This window comes from Clinocottus analis, unplaced genomic scaffold (assembly GCF_023055335.1).
Source record: "Clinocottus analis isolate CAN_PGR_092001 unplaced genomic scaffold, fCliAna1.0.p SCAF_21, whole genome shotgun sequence".
Lineage (NCBI taxonomy): Eukaryota > Metazoa > Chordata > Actinopteri > Perciformes > Cottidae > Clinocottus > Clinocottus analis.
In genome coordinates, this window is record NW_027175943.1 from 2,106,997 (window position 1) to 2,126,242 (window position 19,246).

The window sequence follows — 19,246 nt, forward strand, 5'->3', positions numbered from 1 at the left end:
CAAGAGGTCCAAGTCCCGTCTGAGTCTACGAGAACGAGAGATGAGACACGAGATCTCAGCTAAACGAGAGCCAACATTGTAAACAATTATGTATTTATTTTATCATTTTTATTCACTGGTTCAAACGTCTTCCTCATAAGATGAGAAGTCATTTCATATTATTTATTCTCTCGTTTTTGTCAAAATAAAATGATGTATGATGAACGTACAGAAAAAAATATATTTTCTGTTTGCATTCCTCTAGATTGTGTTTTTATGTTCCATGATGTTGTAAAGGTATTGTTGGGCTAAATGCCCACGTGAGGCTTTGTGTACCTTTTCTTCTTTTTTTTTATGTCTCCGTTCTTCCATTGAGAACTGCATGTTTAACCTCGCGTTGCAATGCATTGTGGGTAATTCCCTTAGGCAAAGTCAGCATCTAATGTTGACTTATGGAAAGGGTTCTTAAATCGCTCAAAGTGTCCGCCACAGAGCCCTCAGGCCCTCCACAATGTCACACTGGGACACCCCTAAACCCTCAAGGACTTCGCGGGAGCGCGTCTCAAAGTGAGTCCGTGACGGTGGAGATTGGGATTGGGCCAACACTTTGTTTAGAGTAAAGGAGTCCAGGGAGCATCATTTCCTCATCCGGACTCCTCATCTACTCACCAATCCTGCTCCTATTTCCACACTCAGCCTCCTTCCTTTTCCTTTCTCAGCCTTCTCCTTTCCTCACCCAGCTTCCTCCTTTTTCCTCGACATGTTTGGCTAATTTTAGCATTTAATTAGCACATCAGTTAACAACACGGTTCAGTTAGCAGGGCGACTGTTTAACAAATAGATTTCAAATGTGTGAAAGGCTTTTATATGAATTGATATTTCATCATGGAGCTCCACAACATAACACTACACACACACATACTGTTATGAACACAATTCAATATAAGTGGAAATGCTTAGTCCACAACATGCCATTGTCACTGGTGGCCGGACAGGAAGTCAGTAATCTGAGTCAGAAATGATGCATAGTTACTTGTTATGAACCCCACAACCTCGTCATGAGTGCGGGAGGGTTTTGAGTAAATGCTGTGTAACTGTTTGGCTATTTATAAAAACACCTCAGAGTTTTATTATTCTGCTACGTTTTCATAATAACTGATTCTGATGATAGATAGATAGATAGATAGATAGATAGATAGATAGATAGATAGATAGATAGATAGATAGATAGATAGATAGATAGATCGATAGTCGGTTAAGATGAAGTGCAAAGAGCAAAACATTTTAATCTGCTCTTACAGTCACAGTTTATGAGCATTGTTCATATATATATATATATATATAGATATAGATATATCTCTCTCTCTCTCTCTCTCTCTCTCTCTCTCTCTCTCTCTCTCTCTCTCTCTCTCTCTATATATATATATATATATATATATACATATATGTAGTATTTAATATATATCAGCAGAAGAGTATGATGCAATACCCTGAGATTGTGCTTGTTGCTCATGGTCCTGAAGTTCCCATAGTTGTCATTGGTCGCCAAAGACTACTAAAGTCTCACCTCATGACTTTTGGTACTCACTTTGTTGCTTTATAAGATGCATGTTGTTATAGTTGTATTCAAGTATTATTCCATCTATATATTCTATATATGTAACTACAGAGAGGTTTGTGTTGTTGCATTACATCTGGACTTTCATCATATTGTGTGAGTCAAAGTCAGTTTTATTGTCAGTTTTATATTTCTGCAATTGAAAGTCTGTTTCTCTTCTGTCCAACATACAGTGAATAAAGTGAATATTAATAGTAATAAAGTGCAAAATAGTTTAAAAGTTTTTAAAAAAGAAGAGAGAAGCATGTGCGTTCAGCAGCAGTCAGACTTGGTAGAAATGGTCGGTGGTACTCACACACACACCCAGCTGGGTGCTGCTGCTGCGGTCCCGTCCTCCCCCGGTGAGCCTCATCCTCACGGCGGACAGACCCGTACTCGGGGGGTTCTGGTCCCGGTCGTAGAGGCTCCACACGCCGGCGGCGTCACAGCGTCCCACCAGCCGAGTGCCGTCTCCAGCAGAGATGCTCCTTCTCTGCAGCAGAGATGCTCCTTCTCGGCACTTTCCAGCTTCTGGAGACGTCACCGGTTCCTCCGTGATGACGTAGAGGCCTCCTTCAAGAACGGGCCGCACGGCGCAGAACAAAAACACAGAGATGCAGAAGACCAAGCTGAGCTTCTTCATGGTGAGCCTCCTCCTGGACGTCTGTGCCCTGAGAGTGTCCTGTCGAGTGTGCCGGCTGGAAGCTCGATGGTGATAGTTCACCCCATTATCTATATTGTCGTCTCCGCCCCGCCCCCAGGATTTTTTTACTCTGTGAAGTCAGTCACTTCCCTTTGTGACTCAGTTATGGATCCTTGAAAAAACATTACAGGTTTCATTCATTGACTAAGGAAAACAAATGAAACCCCTCAGACTTTACGCAGGCTTGTCTCAAAGGACCAGACTCAGCATTCCTGACCAGATGCCAGGGCCAACGTTACACCACTCACACTCTGGCCGTCCAGCCCTTCATCATCACTCCACTTATCAAGGCAGAATTTAGACCAACTTGAGAACTTTATCTCTTTATTTCTTTACGCGTGCTGAAGGCGTACACGAGGTAATGCACCGATGAGTGATATTGTCATTCACACTGAAAGATGTGTGAACACATAACATATGCTGTTTAATTAAAGGATGATGATGAGACGATGTTGTTCATCTCCAGCAATAATCATTACACGCAACTAATGAAGAAGTGGTTGCCAGATTTATAATTCATCAGCCAAATTGCACATTTTCAATCCAGCCAGGAAGACTCTTCATGCAACACAACTTTTTTTGAAGGAAACACTAACTGAACTCGTTGACCTCTAGGAGTGATGTCACCAAAGGCTGTCTCAGCTTTTGGTGACCACCCAGCACAGGAAGCTCATATCCTCACTCAATTCACCCACAACATCTTTCGCCCTCTCTTCTGTGGTTATTTTTGAAAAAAAACACGAAAGCATGTATTTCTTTCTGAGTCACTGCGAGTCTAAACGTCACAGTGCGCAAAAGATGAAAAAGCCTTTTGTCCAAGTGAAAATGACACAGAGGATCAGACAGGAAGACAAACCCCTTCACTTACTCGTACCCGTTCCTGGCCAGCAGCCAATATTCCATTCATACCGCCACACAAATGTTGCTTTACAGCCAATGGCGCGGAGCCACACTACCTTCACGAGCCAATCAGCTGTTGCCTTCTCCATTTTCGAGTACTCAAGAAAGTCTCTCCTGAACGACCTGAAAGAATCATACTTGACGGGTTGAAGACATTGTGCAGTTATGTATTAATAGCATAATGAATCGGTCGTCGATTAGAATCGTACATACACATAACTTTTATTCTTTTTTCTATGTTAATTTGTAGGATTCACCCTCACATAAAGTGAATATAGAACAAAACAGTGTTAATCTGCTGTTACAATCCTACAGTTTATGAGCATCGTGCATATATATATATATATATATATATATATATATATATATATATATATATATATATATATATATTCTATTTTTGTAATTGGTCCCGCCCACCTCGTCACCTCATTCACTCCCACCTGTTGGTCACGACCCCAGTCCAACACATCAAACCCGTTTCAAACTGAACCAAACTTGTCATTGATTTTAATAAAGAGTCATCAAATGTTCAGAAAACAATTTGCCTCCTATCTAATTTATAAACAAATGACATTTTACTTTTTTTTTTAAATAAACAAGAGAAAAAGAATAATAACTTCCATCATTAGTTTTTTACAACTTGAAGAAACAAATAATATCATGTGTGGAGTCTCATGTGTGTCTTCAGACCGCCCCGTTGTGTAAATATTTTCCCACAATCACCACAACTGAATACTTTCTCCCCTGTGTGGAGTCTCATGTGTGTATTCAGACTTCCCTGTTGTGTAAATATTTTACCGCAAACATCACAACTGAATGGTTTGTCACCTGTGTGAAGTCTCATGTGTGTCTTCAGACTTCCATGTTGCGTAAATCTTTTCGCACAAACATCACAATTGAATGGTTTCTCACCTGTGTGAAGTCTCATGTGTGTATTAAGATTTCCTTGTCTTGTAAATCTACTCCCACAAACATCACAACTAAATGGTTTCTCACCTGTGTGGACTCTCATGTGTGTCTTCAGAGTTCCATGTCTTGTAAATTTATTCCCACAAACATCACAACTGAAAAGTTTCTCGCCTGTGTGGACTCCCATGTGTCTCTTCAGACATCCCTGTCTTGCAAATTTTTTCCCACAAACATCACAACTGAATAGTTTCTCACCTGTGTGGACTCTCATGTGTGAATTCAGATTGTCCTGTCTTGCAAATCTTTTCCCACAAACATCACAATGTGATGGTTTCTCACCTGTGTGGACTCTTATGTGTGTCTTCAGACTCCCCTGTTGTCTAAATCTTTTCCCACAAACATCACAACTGAATGGTTTCTCTCCTGTGTGGCCTCTCATGTGTGTCTTTAGAGTTCCCTGTTGTCTAAATCGTTTCCCACAAACATCACAACTGCATGGTTTCTCACCGGTGTGGACTCTCATGTGTGTATTCAGAGGGCCCTGACTAGTAAATCTTTTACCACAAACATCACAACTAAAACGTTTCTCTCCTGTGTGGACTCTCATGTGTGAATTCCGACTTCCATGTTGTGTAAATCTTTTCCCACAAACATCACAACTGAATGGTTTCTCTCCTGTGTGGACTATCATGTGTGTCTTCAGAGTTCCCCGTCTTGCAAATCGATTACCACAAACATCACAACTGAATGGTTTCTCCTTTGTGAGTGCTCTTGACCGTAAATCTTTCTTTTGCTTCATTTTAAAACATTTCTTACTAACCAAACAGCTGGAGGGCATTTTTCCAAAATGACACATCATGTGTCTCTGCAGAAACCCCTTATAGTAAAACCGTTTACTACATTTGAAGAAGCTGAAGGATTTGTTGACAGTGTTACGTCCCACATGACTTACAAGTACTTCCTTATATCTCAGGGCATGTGCAGCAGACTCAGGTGCCCTGGTCTCCTTCCAAACATTGTCCCTGTCGTCACTTTCAGGTCCAGAATCTGACAAAGGTTCTTGCCAAACATCATAACTGACTTTAGTCTCAGAAGACTCTGAAGCCTTTTCATCATCAGCATTTGGATGTGATTGCCGATGTGGAATTAGGTTCCTCGCTGGTCCTGATCCCCCACAGTCCTCTCCTTCAGTTTCTGTTTTTATTGGTGTCTCTGATCTGCTGGCTGGAGGCTCCGCCTCCCTGTTGTCCTCCATCTGGCTTTGTTGAAGCTGTGAGATCTGAGGTTCATCATCTTCAGTCTTCACAGTAACAGCAGTGAGTAGGAACTTGGTGATATCGGCCTCCTCCAGCACATTAAGCTGTTCGCCCTCTAGACGGGTCCAGAAATCCTCCTCTTCCTCTTTTATGTGAAGGGGCTCGGGCTCTTTTTTTATGTGGAGGGGCTCCGGGTCCTCCGGGTCAAGGTCCAGGGGGGACATCTGCTTTAATAGCCAAGACCTGCTGGACATCTGCAGGGAACACATTAAAGACACATTGTATAACGGTGACTTCAGATATAAGATATTACCCATAATGCATCCCTGTTTCCCTCACTTGCGTCTTAGTCCCTCCCACCAGGGATGCATGGAGAGATGCAAGGAAACCATGCGAGGAGAGAGGCAACGAGGAAATTAGTTAAGTGAAACGATACACACTTTCCTCAAAAGCAGGCGTCAGTTTCAGAGCCGACTGACAGCTGATCCAGATGTGATCAGCTGTCAGTTGGCTTCAACATCTGGAGAGACGTTTAAGGGAGTTTGTGTCTGAAAACATGATCAATGTACTAATACTAACAAAGACAATTATCATCACTGTAATCATACTAATAGAAAAACAGTTATCATAATGTATGGATAATTTGCGTCTGTGTGTTTTAAAAATTCTGATTGTGACGTCATGAACACCAAACAGTCCTGGTGGGTACGGTGTTGTCATCACAGAAGTGTATGTGGTCCGTTAAGCAGTCTAAAGTTACCACAAAGAAGGAGGAGGGCGTTGGGGTTAAGCAGAAGGGTGGTTATACGCAGCTATCGCGATAACATGCGAGACTTCCCTTGTAGATCGTTTGACCTCGTGCTAACAGCTTGCAGCTACACGTCCGTCGGACAGGTCTGTTCCTTAACAACAGTGAAGTGTTACAACATCTAGCATCAACAAACACTGCAGACTTCTTTCATCCTCTTCCCGCTCTCCGTTGTCCTGTCCGCCCTCTGATGGCGGGTCCGCGCTGCGAACAGCGGCTGCGTGTAAACAATGGGGCCATGGCTACGTGCTGGATCACCTGGACACGGTGGTGACGAGTGCGACAAACGGCAAATAGACCACGACCAACTCTGGAGGTGTCCAGCTGACACACCGCAGCCCGTAAAACGAGCACGAAGACCGGGAACATTATAGTGAAAATGCACAAACCTGATCTGTGTAGCTCATAATCTCTTAAACGAGAAACGGTGTCCTCATAATCTGCTGTTAATCTGTCCAACTCCCCAAAAGACTCTTTAACCACCGCGTGGACTCGCTGCTTCACCGACAGTCTCACCATTTCTGCTTTAAACATGGAGACAAACACAGGAGGCTCAGAGACGAGCAGGTGCGCAGGTTGGGGATCTCCACACAACGCATGCGCAGTAGATGTGTGTCCGCGTTAATACCTACCTGCTCTGACGTCATGAACACGTGATCTAACTGGACGTAATCTTTTCTTCGGCTTCCGGTATATTCCCTGAAGGCAACGGAAATCTGTCCGAGTTTATATTCATGAATCCATATACCCTGTCCCAGAAAATAATATATTTAAACATATTTCTACTGATTCTTATTAAAATTAATTAGTGGGAACCAACGGGCTTGGGTCTGAGTGCCATAGACCGGATACGGAAGTAAGACGGTGTTAAGAGACACACAGCTGGTTGTGATACTACTGAACACAATCACAACAACAAAAAAGGGTTTAAAAAAGCCGTAATCACAGCGGATGAGCTTAGCATGATGCACATTTATTATTTGGAACAATGAAAGGAGATTGAAAATATTTTGGTCACTTTTCTGAGTTTAGTTCAGTTTTTTAGCATCAGAGAAGAACAAGAAGAAGAAAGTCTTTTATTAATCCTCTTGAGGAAATTGGTCCCTAACCCGTTTCAAACTGAGCGAAACTTGTCATTGAGTTTAATAAAAAATCCTCAGATGTTCAGAAAACACTTTGCCTTCCATCTAATTTATAAACAAATGACATGTTACATGTATGTTTTAAATAAACATAAGAGAAAGAGAACACAAACTTCCATCCTTACTCTTTCACAACTGGAAGAAACAAATTATATTATGTGTGGACACTCATGTGTGTATTCAGACTTGCCCGTCTTGTAAATTTACTCCCACAAACATCACAACTGAATATTTTCTCACCTGTGTGGACTCTCATGTGTGTCTTCAGAGTTCCATGTCTTGCAAAACTTTTACCACAAAAATCACAATGTAATGGTTTCTCACCCGTGTGGACTCTCGTGTGTCTCTTCAGACATCCCTGTCTTGCAAATCTTTTCCCACAAACATCACAACTGAATGGTCTCTCACCTGTGTGAACTCTCATGTGTGAATTCAGATTGTACTGTTGTGCAAATTGTTTACCACAAACATCACAATGTGATGGTTTCTCACCTGTGTGGACTCTTGTGTGTGTATTCAGACTTCCCTTTTCTGTAAATCTTTTTCCACAAACATCACAACTGAATGGCTTCTCTCCTGTGTGGACTCTCATGTGTGTCTTCAGATATCCCTGTTGTGAAAATCTTTTCCCACAAACATCACAACTGCATGGTTTCTCACCGGTGTGGACTCTCATGTGTGTATTCAGATTTCCTTGTTGTGTAAATCTTTTCCCACAAACATCACAACCAAAACATTTCTCTCCTGTGTGGACTCTCATGTGTGAATTCCGACTTCCATGTTGTGTAAATCTTTTCCCACAAACATCACAACTGAATGGTTTCTCTCCTGTGTGGACTATCATGTGTGTCTTCAGAGTTCCCCGTCTTGCAAATCGATTACCACAAACATCACAACTGAATGGTTTCTCCTTTGTGAGTGCTCTTGACCGTAAATCTTTCTTTTGCTTCATTTTAAAACATTTCTTACTAACCAAACAGCTGGAGGACATTTTTCCATAATGACACATCATGTGTCTCTGCAGAAACCCCTTATAGTAAAACCGTTTACTACATTTGAAGAAGCTGAAGGATTTGTTGACAGTGTTACGTCCCACATGACTTACAAGTACTTCCTTATATCTCAGGGCATGTGCAGCAGACTCAGGTGCCCTGGTCTCTTTCCAAACATTGTCCCTGTCGTCACTTTCAGGTTCAGAATCTGACAAAGGTTCTTGCCAAACATCATAACTGACTTTAGAAGACTCTGAAGCCTTTTCATCATCAGCATTTGGATGTGATTGACGATGTGGAATTAGGTTCCTCGCTGGTCCTGATCCCCCACAGTCCTCCCCATCAGTTTCTGTTTTTATCGGTGTTGCTGACCCTGTTGTCCTCCATCTGGCTTTGTTGAAGCTGTGAGATCTGAGGTTCATCATCTTCAGTCTTCACAGTAACAGCAGTGAGTAGGAACTTGGTGATATCGGCCTCCTCCAGCACATTAAGCTGTTCGCCCTCTGGACGGGTCCAGAGAGCCTCCTCTTCCTCTTTTATGTGAAGGGGCTCGGGCTCCTTCGGGTCAAGGTCCAGCGGGGGCATCTGCTTTAATAGCCAAGAGCTGCTGCACATCTGCAGGGAACACATATCAACATTTATTTCAGGAATGATCCAGGGTTTGTCGTTAAAAAAACACCACACAGTCCTGGGGGTACGGTGTTGTCGTCACAGAACTTCATGTGGTCCGTTAAGCAGTCTAAAGTCACCACAGAGAAGGAAGAGGGAACTGGGGGAGGATATAATCAGCTGTCGCGATAACATGCGAGATTTCCCTTGGTAGATAGTTTGGCCTCGTGTTAACAGCTAACAGTTGTTAGCATGAGTCGGTCGCACAGGTCTGTTCCTTAACAACTGGGAAGTGTTACATTTAGCATCAACAACTGCAGACTTCTCTCTTCCACTTCCCGCTCTCCGTTGTCCTGTCCGCCCTCTGATAGCGGGTCCGCGCTGCTAACAGCGGTTGCGTGTAAACAATGGGGCCTGGCTACGTGCTGGATCACCCGGACACGGTGGTGACGAGTGCGAGAAACGGCAAATAGACCACGACCAACTCTGGAGGTGTCCAGCTGCCACACTGAAGCCCGTAAAACGAGCATGGAGACCGGGAACATTATAATGAAAATGCACAAACCTGATCTGTGTAGCTCATGTTCTCTTAAACGAGTAACGCATGCGCAGTAGATGTGTCCGCGTTAATACCGCCCTGCTTTGACGTCATGACCTTTTCTTTGGCTGTTTATTCCTTGAAGGCAACTGAAATCGGTCCGACTTTATATTCATGAATCCATATACCCTGTCCCAGCAAATAATATATTTAAACATATTTCTACTGATTCTTATTAAAATGAATTAGTGGGAACCAACGGGCTTGGGTCTGAGTGCCATAGACCGGATACGGAAGTAAGACGGTGTTAAGAGACACACACAGCTAGTTGTGATACTACTAAATCACGACACAATTGCAATTACAGGTTCAAAACTATTTAAGCCTGTATTATTATTAATATTATTATTATTATTATTATTATTATTATTATTATTATTTGTAGTAGTAGTAGTAGTAGTAGTATTGACATGAAAGCTGCTTTCTGTGCTGTTTGTTTATTCATACCTCGGTTTAAAAGGGAGGGCAGAGGATGAGCTCAGTATGATGCACATTTATTATTTGGCAAAAGTGAAAGGAAATTAAAGAGATTTTAGTCTTTTATTTTGTTGAATTTATTCGTATAGATACATATATTTTTTTGTAGAAGAGAGAGATTCTTATTCACACTCCATACCAGTTGGTGGCGGTAATGCACCAAACAGCCAATAAACTTCGAAGAAGAAGAAGAAGAAGAAGAAGAAGAAGAAGAAGAAGAAGAAGAAGAAGAAGAACCTTTCCTCCAGCTCTGTAATGGTATCAGCCAGCTGACAGCGGAATGGAGAGCTCAGTGGAGCCACAGAGAGACACGCGGACCTGAGAAGCTAGCGAGTGTTAGCCACCTAGCTTGTAGCTCGGTCATGAAGCGATGGCAGCGATCAACACAGTAACAGAGACTTGGGCTGTACCTGGATCACTCGACACGAGCTTCAAGCCTCGACACGAAAGGACACATCACGAGCTGTTTTTTTAGCGGATCACGAGGAGGACGTTTCTCGTTTCAAAGAAAATGAGCGACGAACCAAACTACTGGAGGCGGAACCCTCGAGTTCAGCTCCACGGATCAGGTTTGTGCTTTTTCATTGGTGTTCCCGGGTCTTCGTGCTCGATTTACGGGTTTAAGTCACACCTGAGTCCGTTTTTCAGGTAAGCGAGACTTTTTGTGAATATGTTTCGCTCTCAGCTCTTCTTTTTCTGTTACATTAAGCAGGGAGCAACTTTAAAAAAATTTTTTACTGGATTACCACGTAGGCTAGAGTAATTTTGGGACGGGGTCAAAATGGTGGCGCAGAACAACTTCCGGTTTCGAGCGAATTAGTACAATGATGAATACTGTCTTTATTAGTATCAGTACACTGATGATTATTGTGTTAGTACAGCAATGGTTACTGTGTCTTTATAAGTACAGTATCTGCCTACCTCGTATAAAATCAATGTTTTACGTTCAACATTCCATATTTATTCCAGCGCCCGCTACACTCATTACCGCTGTTTACAAATGTAACTGTTATTGTAACTGTAAGTCAAATTCCTTGAATGTCTTCACTAATAAAAGCTGATATCAGTCTGAAGTCACCGTTGTCCATAATGTGCTTCCTGCAGATGTCCAGCAGCTGTTGGAGATTAAAGCAGATGTTCACCTTGAGTGCCTGGACCTGGATCAGGAGGACCCAGAGCCCGTCCATATAAAAGAGGAGGAGCCGGAGCCCGTCCACATAAAAGAGGAGGAGCCGGAGCCCGTCCACATAAAAGAGGAGGAGCCGGAGCCCGTCCACATAAAAGAGGAGCCAGAGCCCGTCCACATGAAAGAGGAGCCGGAGTCCGTCCACATGAAAGAGGAGCCGGAGCCCGTCTACATGAAAGAGGAGCCGGAGCCCGTCTACATGAAAGAGGAGCAGGAGCCCGTCTACATGAAAGAGGAGCCGGAGCCCGTCTACATGAAAGAGGAGCAGGAGACCGTCCACATGAAAGAGGAGCCGGAGCCCGTCCACATTAAAGAGAAGCCGGAGCCCGTCCACATAAAAGAGGAAAAGGAGGATCGCTGGACACATCTAAAGAGAGAGCAGCTTAATGTGCTGGAGAAGGCCGATATCACCGAGTTCCTATTCACTGCTGTTACCGTGAAGAGTGAAGATTACAAACCTCAGACCTCACAGCTTCAACAAAGCCAGACGGAGGACAACCGAAAGGTAAAGTCTTCAGCCGGCAAGTCAGAGACACAGATAAAAACAGAAACTGAAGGAGAGGACTGTGGGGGATCAGGACCAGCCAGAAACCTAAATCCACATCGGCATTCACATTCAAATGCTGATGATGAAAAGGCTTCAGAATCTTTTGAGACTGAAGTTATTGATGATGTTTGGCAAGGACCGTTGTCAGATTCTGATCCTGAAAGTGATGACGGGGGCCATGTTTGGAAGGAGACCAGGGCACCTGAGTCTGCTGCACATGCCCTGAAACATAAGGAGTCCTTTTTAAGTCATCTTGGATGTGACACTGCCAACAAATCCAAAGATTCACAGCCAAGTGTGTCCACAAGAGAGAAACCATTAAGTTGTGATGTTTGCGGGAAAAGATTTACATCACAGGGGACTTTGACAACTCACATGAGGGTCCACACAGGAGAGAAACCATTTGGTTGTCATGTTTGTGGGAAAACATTTAATGTACAGGGGAATCTGAAGAGACACGCGAGAGGCCACACAGGAGAGAAACCATTAAGTTGTGATGTTTGTGGGAAAAGATTTCCAGAACAGAGGAGTCTTAAGAATCATATGACAGTCCACACAGGAGAGAAACCATTTGGTTGTGATGTTTGTGGGAAAAGATTCAATGAACAGGGAAATCTCAAGAGACACACCAGAGTCCACACAGGAGATAAACCATTAAGTTGTGATGTTTGCGGGAAAAGATTTCCAGAACAGGGGAGTTTGAAAAATCACATGAGAATCCACACAGGGGAGAAACCATTTAGTTGTGATATTTGTGGGGAAAGATTTAATGTAAAGAGAAATCTGAGGAGACATACAAGAGGCCACACAGGAGTGAAACCATTTAGTTGTGAGGTTTGTGGGAGAAGATTCACATTACGGGCACATCTGAAAAGACACATGAGACTCCACACAAGATAGAATGTGTTACTTCTAGTAGTGATTGATTTATGTTGTAAGTTTTTCTCTTTCTTAAATGCAAGCGTTCAACATATATTTTGTTAAAGGAGCCCAGTCTAATACTGGTCTACTGAGGTGTTTTTCCCTCCAGATCAATGTGGCTGACACGCTCTTGTTGTACCTTAATCACCTTGTGTTTCCTTTGATTCTGTTTGAGCAAGACACTGAACCTCTAGTTGCTTTTCAGCAGCTCATTACTCCTAAAATTGCGATGAATGTTGATAATATAAATCCTTAATTTCTGTAGATGTTCTTCATATTCTGCACATCTATTAAAGTTCAGGTGAGGTCTGTAAATACTACGCAGCTGTAGTTGTCTTTATGAAATGTCCCGTTCTCAAGGGAAAACTAGTCACACGCCAGCACTCCCCAACACTCTCACCTGTTTATCAGTATATTGACATTAGGGGGAAACAGATTGGCACATTGCACGGCCCAGTCTGTGAGAAAAGATGAAAAAGAGGGAGGTTCTTCTCTAGATGTTAGGACGATGCGAGACGAACCTGTGACGATAACCGTTGTATGAAAGGCCCCACTTCAGTTGGTGGGGCAGTTGTTCTTTTGCCAACCTGCAAGTTGGGCCAAGTGGAGAAGTACAAACTTGCGCAACTGCTTATTCACGCAAGAGATAACCGCTGATATTTGCAAGTCATTGCATGGTAAGAATACATGTTCTAAGAACTCAAGTCACAGATGTTTCCTGTTATTGCTAAAACATGCTTTGCCTTGTGAAGAATTAGTATGCAGTGGGGTCACAGCTTAATGTTGTGAGCAGTTACCGTGGTTATGGGCAAAACAGCACACACATGAAGGCTTCGGTAAGTTTAATTATCAGATTAAAGGAAGAAACAACATGCAGAGATTTTAACAAACACACACATGTGACTAAAACGTATGCCTATGGACCACTCCCAAGAGAAATGTATTTAAAGTAAGAAACAAGCACGAAAGAGGAAGTAGAAGGGCGTTGGAGTCAAATATAGAGGAAGTACTCTTAAGGTCAGAAGAGACTCTCTCTTCGTGAAACGTGCTGACTATAAAGAGGCAGACAGACAGAGGAGCTGAGTCCAAGGCCTTGTAGGTCTGCATTTCATGTATGTAATTGCTAAATAAATACCCTTGATTGTACTATAACTTGTTCTGTCAATTCTTGAACACTAATATGACAAAATTTAAAAAAAACAACAGTTTTGTAGTGGCCATTTGTCCCATGAATCAACAAAGATAAATTAAAAAGCCACTGATGCACTGTAGGTTTTGTAAATGACGCAGCTAAAAGAATGCAAGGTCCATGCAGGAGTCTGGTTTTGCAACTTAACAATAATACATAATAATACATTTTTATATGTAATGTGCTTTAAAAGGTACTCAAGGCACTTAAATGGTAAAAATAAACAATAGAAGCAGCAATGAAACAAGAAAGATGACTGATATTGCATAATTCCCTGAATTTATTTAAAATGTAATCATGTTTTAATCTGGATTTCCAATGTAAAGTTCTTTCTAACTTTGTTTTGATCTGAGATCTTCCTTTTGTCTTTAAAAAAAAAATCATTTATTTCTGCCTTCATTTGATCGCATCAGAAAATAAAAAATGAAAAAAAATTAAAGTATCCACCACTCTTTGTGTCCATCAGCAAATAATCCAATTTCTTTTGTTTAAGATCATTGCTGTCAATATGTTGTTTTTGTATACCACGTGTCTTTCACTATAATGGAGTAAAAATGCTTGAAAGGGAATTTCAAGTTGTTTTGAAAATCTTTTATTAGTATTTAATATCACATTAAATACTTTAAACCCAGCCCCAACTCTCTACGAAAACGAGAAAAAACTCCCCAAAATCTCGATGCAGGAGATTGGGAAGAAACCTCGGGAAAGGCAATTCGAAGAGAGATCCCCTTTCCACGGACGGCTGGGTGCTACGACACATGCAGAAGGAGTTCGTCGCGTTCTCCCGCGCACCGGTGGAGTTTGTCGGGTTTTTTTCAAGTTTTCCAAATCTTTTATTAGTATTTAATATCACATTAAATACTTTAAACCCAGCCCCAACTCTCTACGAAAACGAGAAAAAACTCCCCAAAATCTCAATGAAGGAGATTGGGAAGAAACCTCGGGAAAGGCAATTCGAAGAGAGATCCCCTTTCCACGGACGGCTGGGTGCTACGACACATGCAGAAGGAGTTCGTCGCGTTCTCCCCTAACGCCGGCGGAGTTTGTCGCGTTTTCTTCAAGTTTTGAAAATCTTTTATTAGTATTTAATATCACATTAAATACTTTAAACCCAGCCCCAACTCTCTACGAAAACGAGAAAAAACTCCCCAAAATCTCGATGCAGGAGATTGGGAAGAAACCTCGGGAAAGGCAATTCGAAGAGAGATCCCCTTTCCACGGACGGCTGGGTGCTACGACACATGCAGAAGGAGTTCGTCGCGTTCTCCCGCGCACCGGTGGAGTTTGTCGCGTTTTTTTCAAGTTTTCCAAATCTTTTATCAGTATTTAATATCACATTAAATACTTTAAACCCAGCCCCAACTCTCTACGAAAACGAGAAAAAACTCCCCAAAATCTCGATGCAGGAGATTGGGAAGAAACCTCGGGAAAGGCAATTCGAAGAGAGATCCCCTTTCCACGGACGGCTGGGTGCTACGACACATGCAGAAGGAGTTCGTCGCGTTCTCCCCTAACGCCGGCGGAGTTTGTCGCGTTCTCCCGCTCGCTGGTGGAGTTCGTCGCGTTACCTGCGCGCCGATGGAGTTCGTCGCGTTCTCCCCCAACGCTGGTGGAGTTCGTCGCATTCTCCCGCGCGCTGGGGGAATTCGTTGCGTTCTCCCGCGCGCCGGTGGAGTTAGTCGCATTCTCCCGCCGCCGCGCGGAGTTCGGGGAGTTCGTCACGTTCTCCCGCGTGCCGTTGGAGTTCGTCACGTTCCCCGCGTTCCATGGAGTTCATCACGTTCTCCCGGGAGAACGCAACGAACTTCGCCGATGCGTGGAACAACGCGACGCACGCGTTCTCCCGCGTGCTTGTATTACTGTAGCCATGCGTGAACCCTGAGCCGTTGCAGGGTGGCGCGCTCTTCGGGGTCCTTTATCAAACACAGTCTTAGGAAGTCCTGGCATTCTGGGGAGAGAGAGAGAGAAGAAAAGAAAAGTCAGGGTGGCGCTCCAGTAATCCGTCAGAACGGGAAAACTAAAACGATCAAATTAGTGTGTGTTGATGTGCTCGTGTTTTTTTTCTTACCTAGGGACAGAGTCTTACTGATTTTCAGCGACCCATCCAGGATTTTCTCTGTCCAACAAATCGAATTGGGGTGGAGCGATTCGTACAGCAGCATTCCAATCTGCCACACTGTGAAGGGCCCGGCGTGGTACTGGCGACGGCACTCTGGAGCTGCGTGGTTGGAGTTACCTAGAAAACATAGACGTGATAACAATTGTGAGGAGCTTTGTTTCAAGGTGAAAAGTCACAAATGGGTGAAAGATAAAAGGTCGACGTCTTACCGAGGTACTTGTGGAACGAGTCCCCTTCCTTCGCGAAGCAGCTCACTCCAAAATCAATGAAGCGAACGCGTGGGATGTCCGAGCTCGTCTCGATTAGGACATTCGCCTGATGAATATCCCGGTGGAAAACCTGTTTCTTCTGAAGGTAAATTGCTGCATCCACCAGCTGATTGAATATTATCTGAAAGACAAAAAGAAAGAAGTAAGGGAGGTGTAGGTGCATGTGAGTCTGAGCTGTAGCCCCTCAGTTCCTGTAAAAAGTTAAAAACACAGAAGAATCCTCCTGCTTACTTTGGCCTCTGCCTCTGGTATCGAGCCTCCATTGCCTCTGAGGTGGTGCATCATGGTTTGACATGGAACCGGTCTCTCGTGCACCATGATCAGCTCCTGGCCCATTTGGTACCAGTCCAGTAGGGCCACTGGCGCTGAAGCCCCTGCTGAGCTGCTGGGGTGCTCCTGCAGCCTCAGCATGACGGCCACCTCTATGGGGATCTTCCTCCCAGCATCCTCCTGGTCCTCGTACAGGATGTCCTTCTTCCGAACGTGTTTGATGGCAACAGGCAGACTATCTTCTTTTCGATATCCGGCAAACACACAACCGAATGCTCCTTCGCCCACCTTCTTCTCCTGCCGGTATTTAGCCTTAAATTGAGCTGGACAGAGAAACACATATTACAAAATTTCCTGTTATACTTAAAATATACCCTAATGTTGCACTTCCATGAGGTCAAACCCTACTTACCTTGCAGGGCTCTTACGGACACTTTCTTTGGGGCCTCCTGTTTGGTGTCCTTCAGGTCCCGCCTCTTCTTTCTTCTGTCGGCTCCTTCCACTTCGATGATGGCCACTAACGTCGGCACCTCCTCTTCGGTATCCTCTAGGGCCACCCTCCTCTTCTTTCTTCTGTCGGCTCTTTCCACGTCACTGATGGCCACTAACGTCGGCACCTCCTCTTCGGTATCCATCAGGGCCACCCTCCTCTTCTTTCTTCTGTTGGTGTCTTCAGTATCAGCGACGGCCTTCCTCTTGCCGACCATCACTCTCTTTGGGGTCTTCTGTTCTGTGTCCTTAAGGGCCACTCTCCTCTTCTTTCTTCTGTCGGCTCCTTCCACTTCGGCGACTGCCACTCTCTTCGGGGCCTTCTGTTCGATGTCCTTCAGGGCCACCCTCCTCTTCTTTCTTCTGTCGGCTGCTTCAGCTTCGGCGACCGCCACTCTCTTCGGGGCCTTCTGTTCGATGTCCTTCAGGGCCACCCTCCTCTTCTTTCTTCTGTTGGCTCCTTCCGCTTCGGCGACGGCCTTCCTCTTGCGGACCGCCACTTCCTTCACAGATGTACTACAGCTGGCTACAAGTGAGAATTTAAAAAAAACATCAGTTAGACAGTCACAGGCACTAACATGGGCAATAACAATCCTCCATATTAAATGAGGAACTGGACAAAGAACAATCAGAAATCAGATTAGAAATCCCAGATACAGATCATCCATAATCTTACCTTTGCCTGCTGAAGAATGCCGTCTGCCTTTCACCATCGAGGTCCCCTCTCCTTCTGTGGCCTTCCTCTTCACCACTCTTCTTCTACGGTTGCAGACATTGGTCTCTTCCAAGGGCGCCCTTCCTCTGGCCTTCCTGCCCCGAGTCTTGGTCGGCTTTGCAGCGTCTTTGCCCATTTCTAATGTTGAAATGTTCCTCAGAAGATACCTTCAGAGCAAATGTCTTGGTCCAACACTTGACCTCTCTCTCTGTTTACGGAACTTTCCCTTTAATAGTAGTTCAAAAATACACATCAAAGCCCACAGAATGTTCCCTCTTGTCGGAATATTCCGGATCGACCAGAACCTGAGTGTGCAGAATGAATTGTGTGTGTGTGTGTGTGTGTGTGTGTGTGTGTGTGTGTATTTATTTGTACAGATGGAGGTTATCCACTGAAATGATTCATACAATACCTAAAACACACCATGTACCAGTACACAGTGCTGACTGACTGACTTCCCTTCTATTAAAATGTCATGACGTTGTTTTTCATGGACCATTCATATGGACCTAAAGTCAAACATTTTAAAGAATACATACAAAATCATTGTATTGTCATGATTGTTTATGTGAGTACAGATTGTAATGCCCCCTGAGGCTAATTGGTGAAGTAAACAAACAGCTGTTATTTGGGTTGCCATGATGTTTTGGTGCAGATCCATCAGTCTCCATACTCGGGAGATGGGAAGCTCTATTTTTATTTACTTTTATTCCTCCTTTGGAAGACTATAACAGCTTGACTACTCAAGATATACATAAGGTATTATGTATTTATTTAAATTGTCTTTTATTATTTTGGTCTTATGGTATTTTTGCGATTTGTTAATGGTCATATTTAGAATTTTCTAATGTCTTAATTGATAGATTTTAGAATGCTAATAGGGATGCCTTTATTTGCCATAATTCACATTGTTTACATATGAGTGAAATCATTTAAAACCTGACCAATAGTTTAACTCTCTTTGTAATTGTGTGAGCTCCATTAGGCGTCATTTTGAATCATACATTCAGTCATAATGCTATAAGTTCAACTGTCCATGCATTTAAATCCCCCGAACCATTTCATGTGCCTCTTCACAAATAAAATAGAAAAAGTTACAAAAACATTTTAAACCCTTCAGTTTATCAACAAAGTTAACCTAGAATAAATAAAAAATAACTTGGTGACGAGGTAATGCATGTGAGAAAGGAAGCTGAACATAACAACGTTATTTATTCATGCATCACCTTGTGTATGTCTTCAGTCGCGTAAAGAAATGAAGAGATAAAGTTCTCCATCAACACTTCAGTATTCAGTGTTGACACAATAAACAATATAATAATCTTTTGTGTAAAGACAGCTGCACCACGTGCAGCATTTCCTTGTTGACTTTCTCTTCCTCAGAGGAGACGTAACACGTTCATGATCCTAATAAACTGCAGTAATATGGAGGAAGAGTCGTTTAAACAAATCAAACACGTTTTATTCAAGTTTGAGTTTGAATATTTAAGTTTTGAGTAACAATAACTGAGGTGAATTGATTATTTCTCTTCTCTTCCTTTGGTGAAAGTAAAGTAGTGTCATGGATT

The 19,246-nt window shown here is 43.2% G+C and overlaps 3 protein-coding genes and 1 pseudogene across 3 annotated transcripts; 1 reads left to right on the top strand and 3 right to left on the bottom strand.

The window, feature by feature from the left end:
- Window positions 1-3,609: 3,609 nt before the first annotated feature.
- Window positions 3,610-6,736, bottom strand: LOC137792392 (gastrula zinc finger protein XlCGF57.1-like). Its single transcript, XM_068588057.1, has 2 exons — window positions 6,545-6,736; window positions 3,610-5,601 (listed from the first exon to the last, which is right to left on the bottom strand). Exons 1-2 carry the CDS (start codon window positions 6,560-6,562, stop codon window positions 3,841-3,843), a joined length of 1,779 nt encoding a protein of 592 aa, XP_068444158.1. The 5' UTR covers window positions 6,563-6,736; the 3' UTR covers window positions 3,610-3,840.
- Window positions 6,737-7,107: 371 nt separating this feature from the next.
- Window positions 7,108-9,529, bottom strand: LOC137792396 (gastrula zinc finger protein XlCGF57.1-like; annotated as a pseudogene).
- A 607-nt stretch (window positions 9,530-10,136) lies between these two features.
- On the top strand, window positions 10,137-13,754 carry LOC137792393 (uncharacterized). Its single transcript, XM_068588058.1, has 2 exons — window positions 10,137-10,542; window positions 11,078-13,754. Exons 1-2 carry the CDS (start codon window positions 10,485-10,487, stop codon window positions 12,604-12,606), a joined length of 1,587 nt encoding a protein of 528 aa, XP_068444159.1. The 5' UTR covers window positions 10,137-10,484; the 3' UTR covers window positions 12,607-13,754.
- Window positions 13,755-14,385: 631 nt separating this feature from the next.
- Window positions 14,386-17,897, bottom strand: LOC137792395 (uncharacterized). The gene is made up of 6 exons (XM_068588059.1): window positions 17,640-17,897; window positions 16,887-17,489; window positions 16,436-16,797; window positions 16,145-16,325; window positions 15,885-16,052; window positions 14,386-15,764 (listed from the first exon to the last, which is right to left on the bottom strand). The coding sequence occupies exons 1-6, from the start codon at window positions 17,812-17,814 to the stop codon at window positions 15,673-15,675; spliced, it is 1,581 nt and encodes a 526-aa protein (XP_068444160.1). The 5' UTR covers window positions 17,815-17,897; the 3' UTR covers window positions 14,386-15,672.
- Window positions 17,898-19,246: the final 1,349 nt, after the last annotated feature.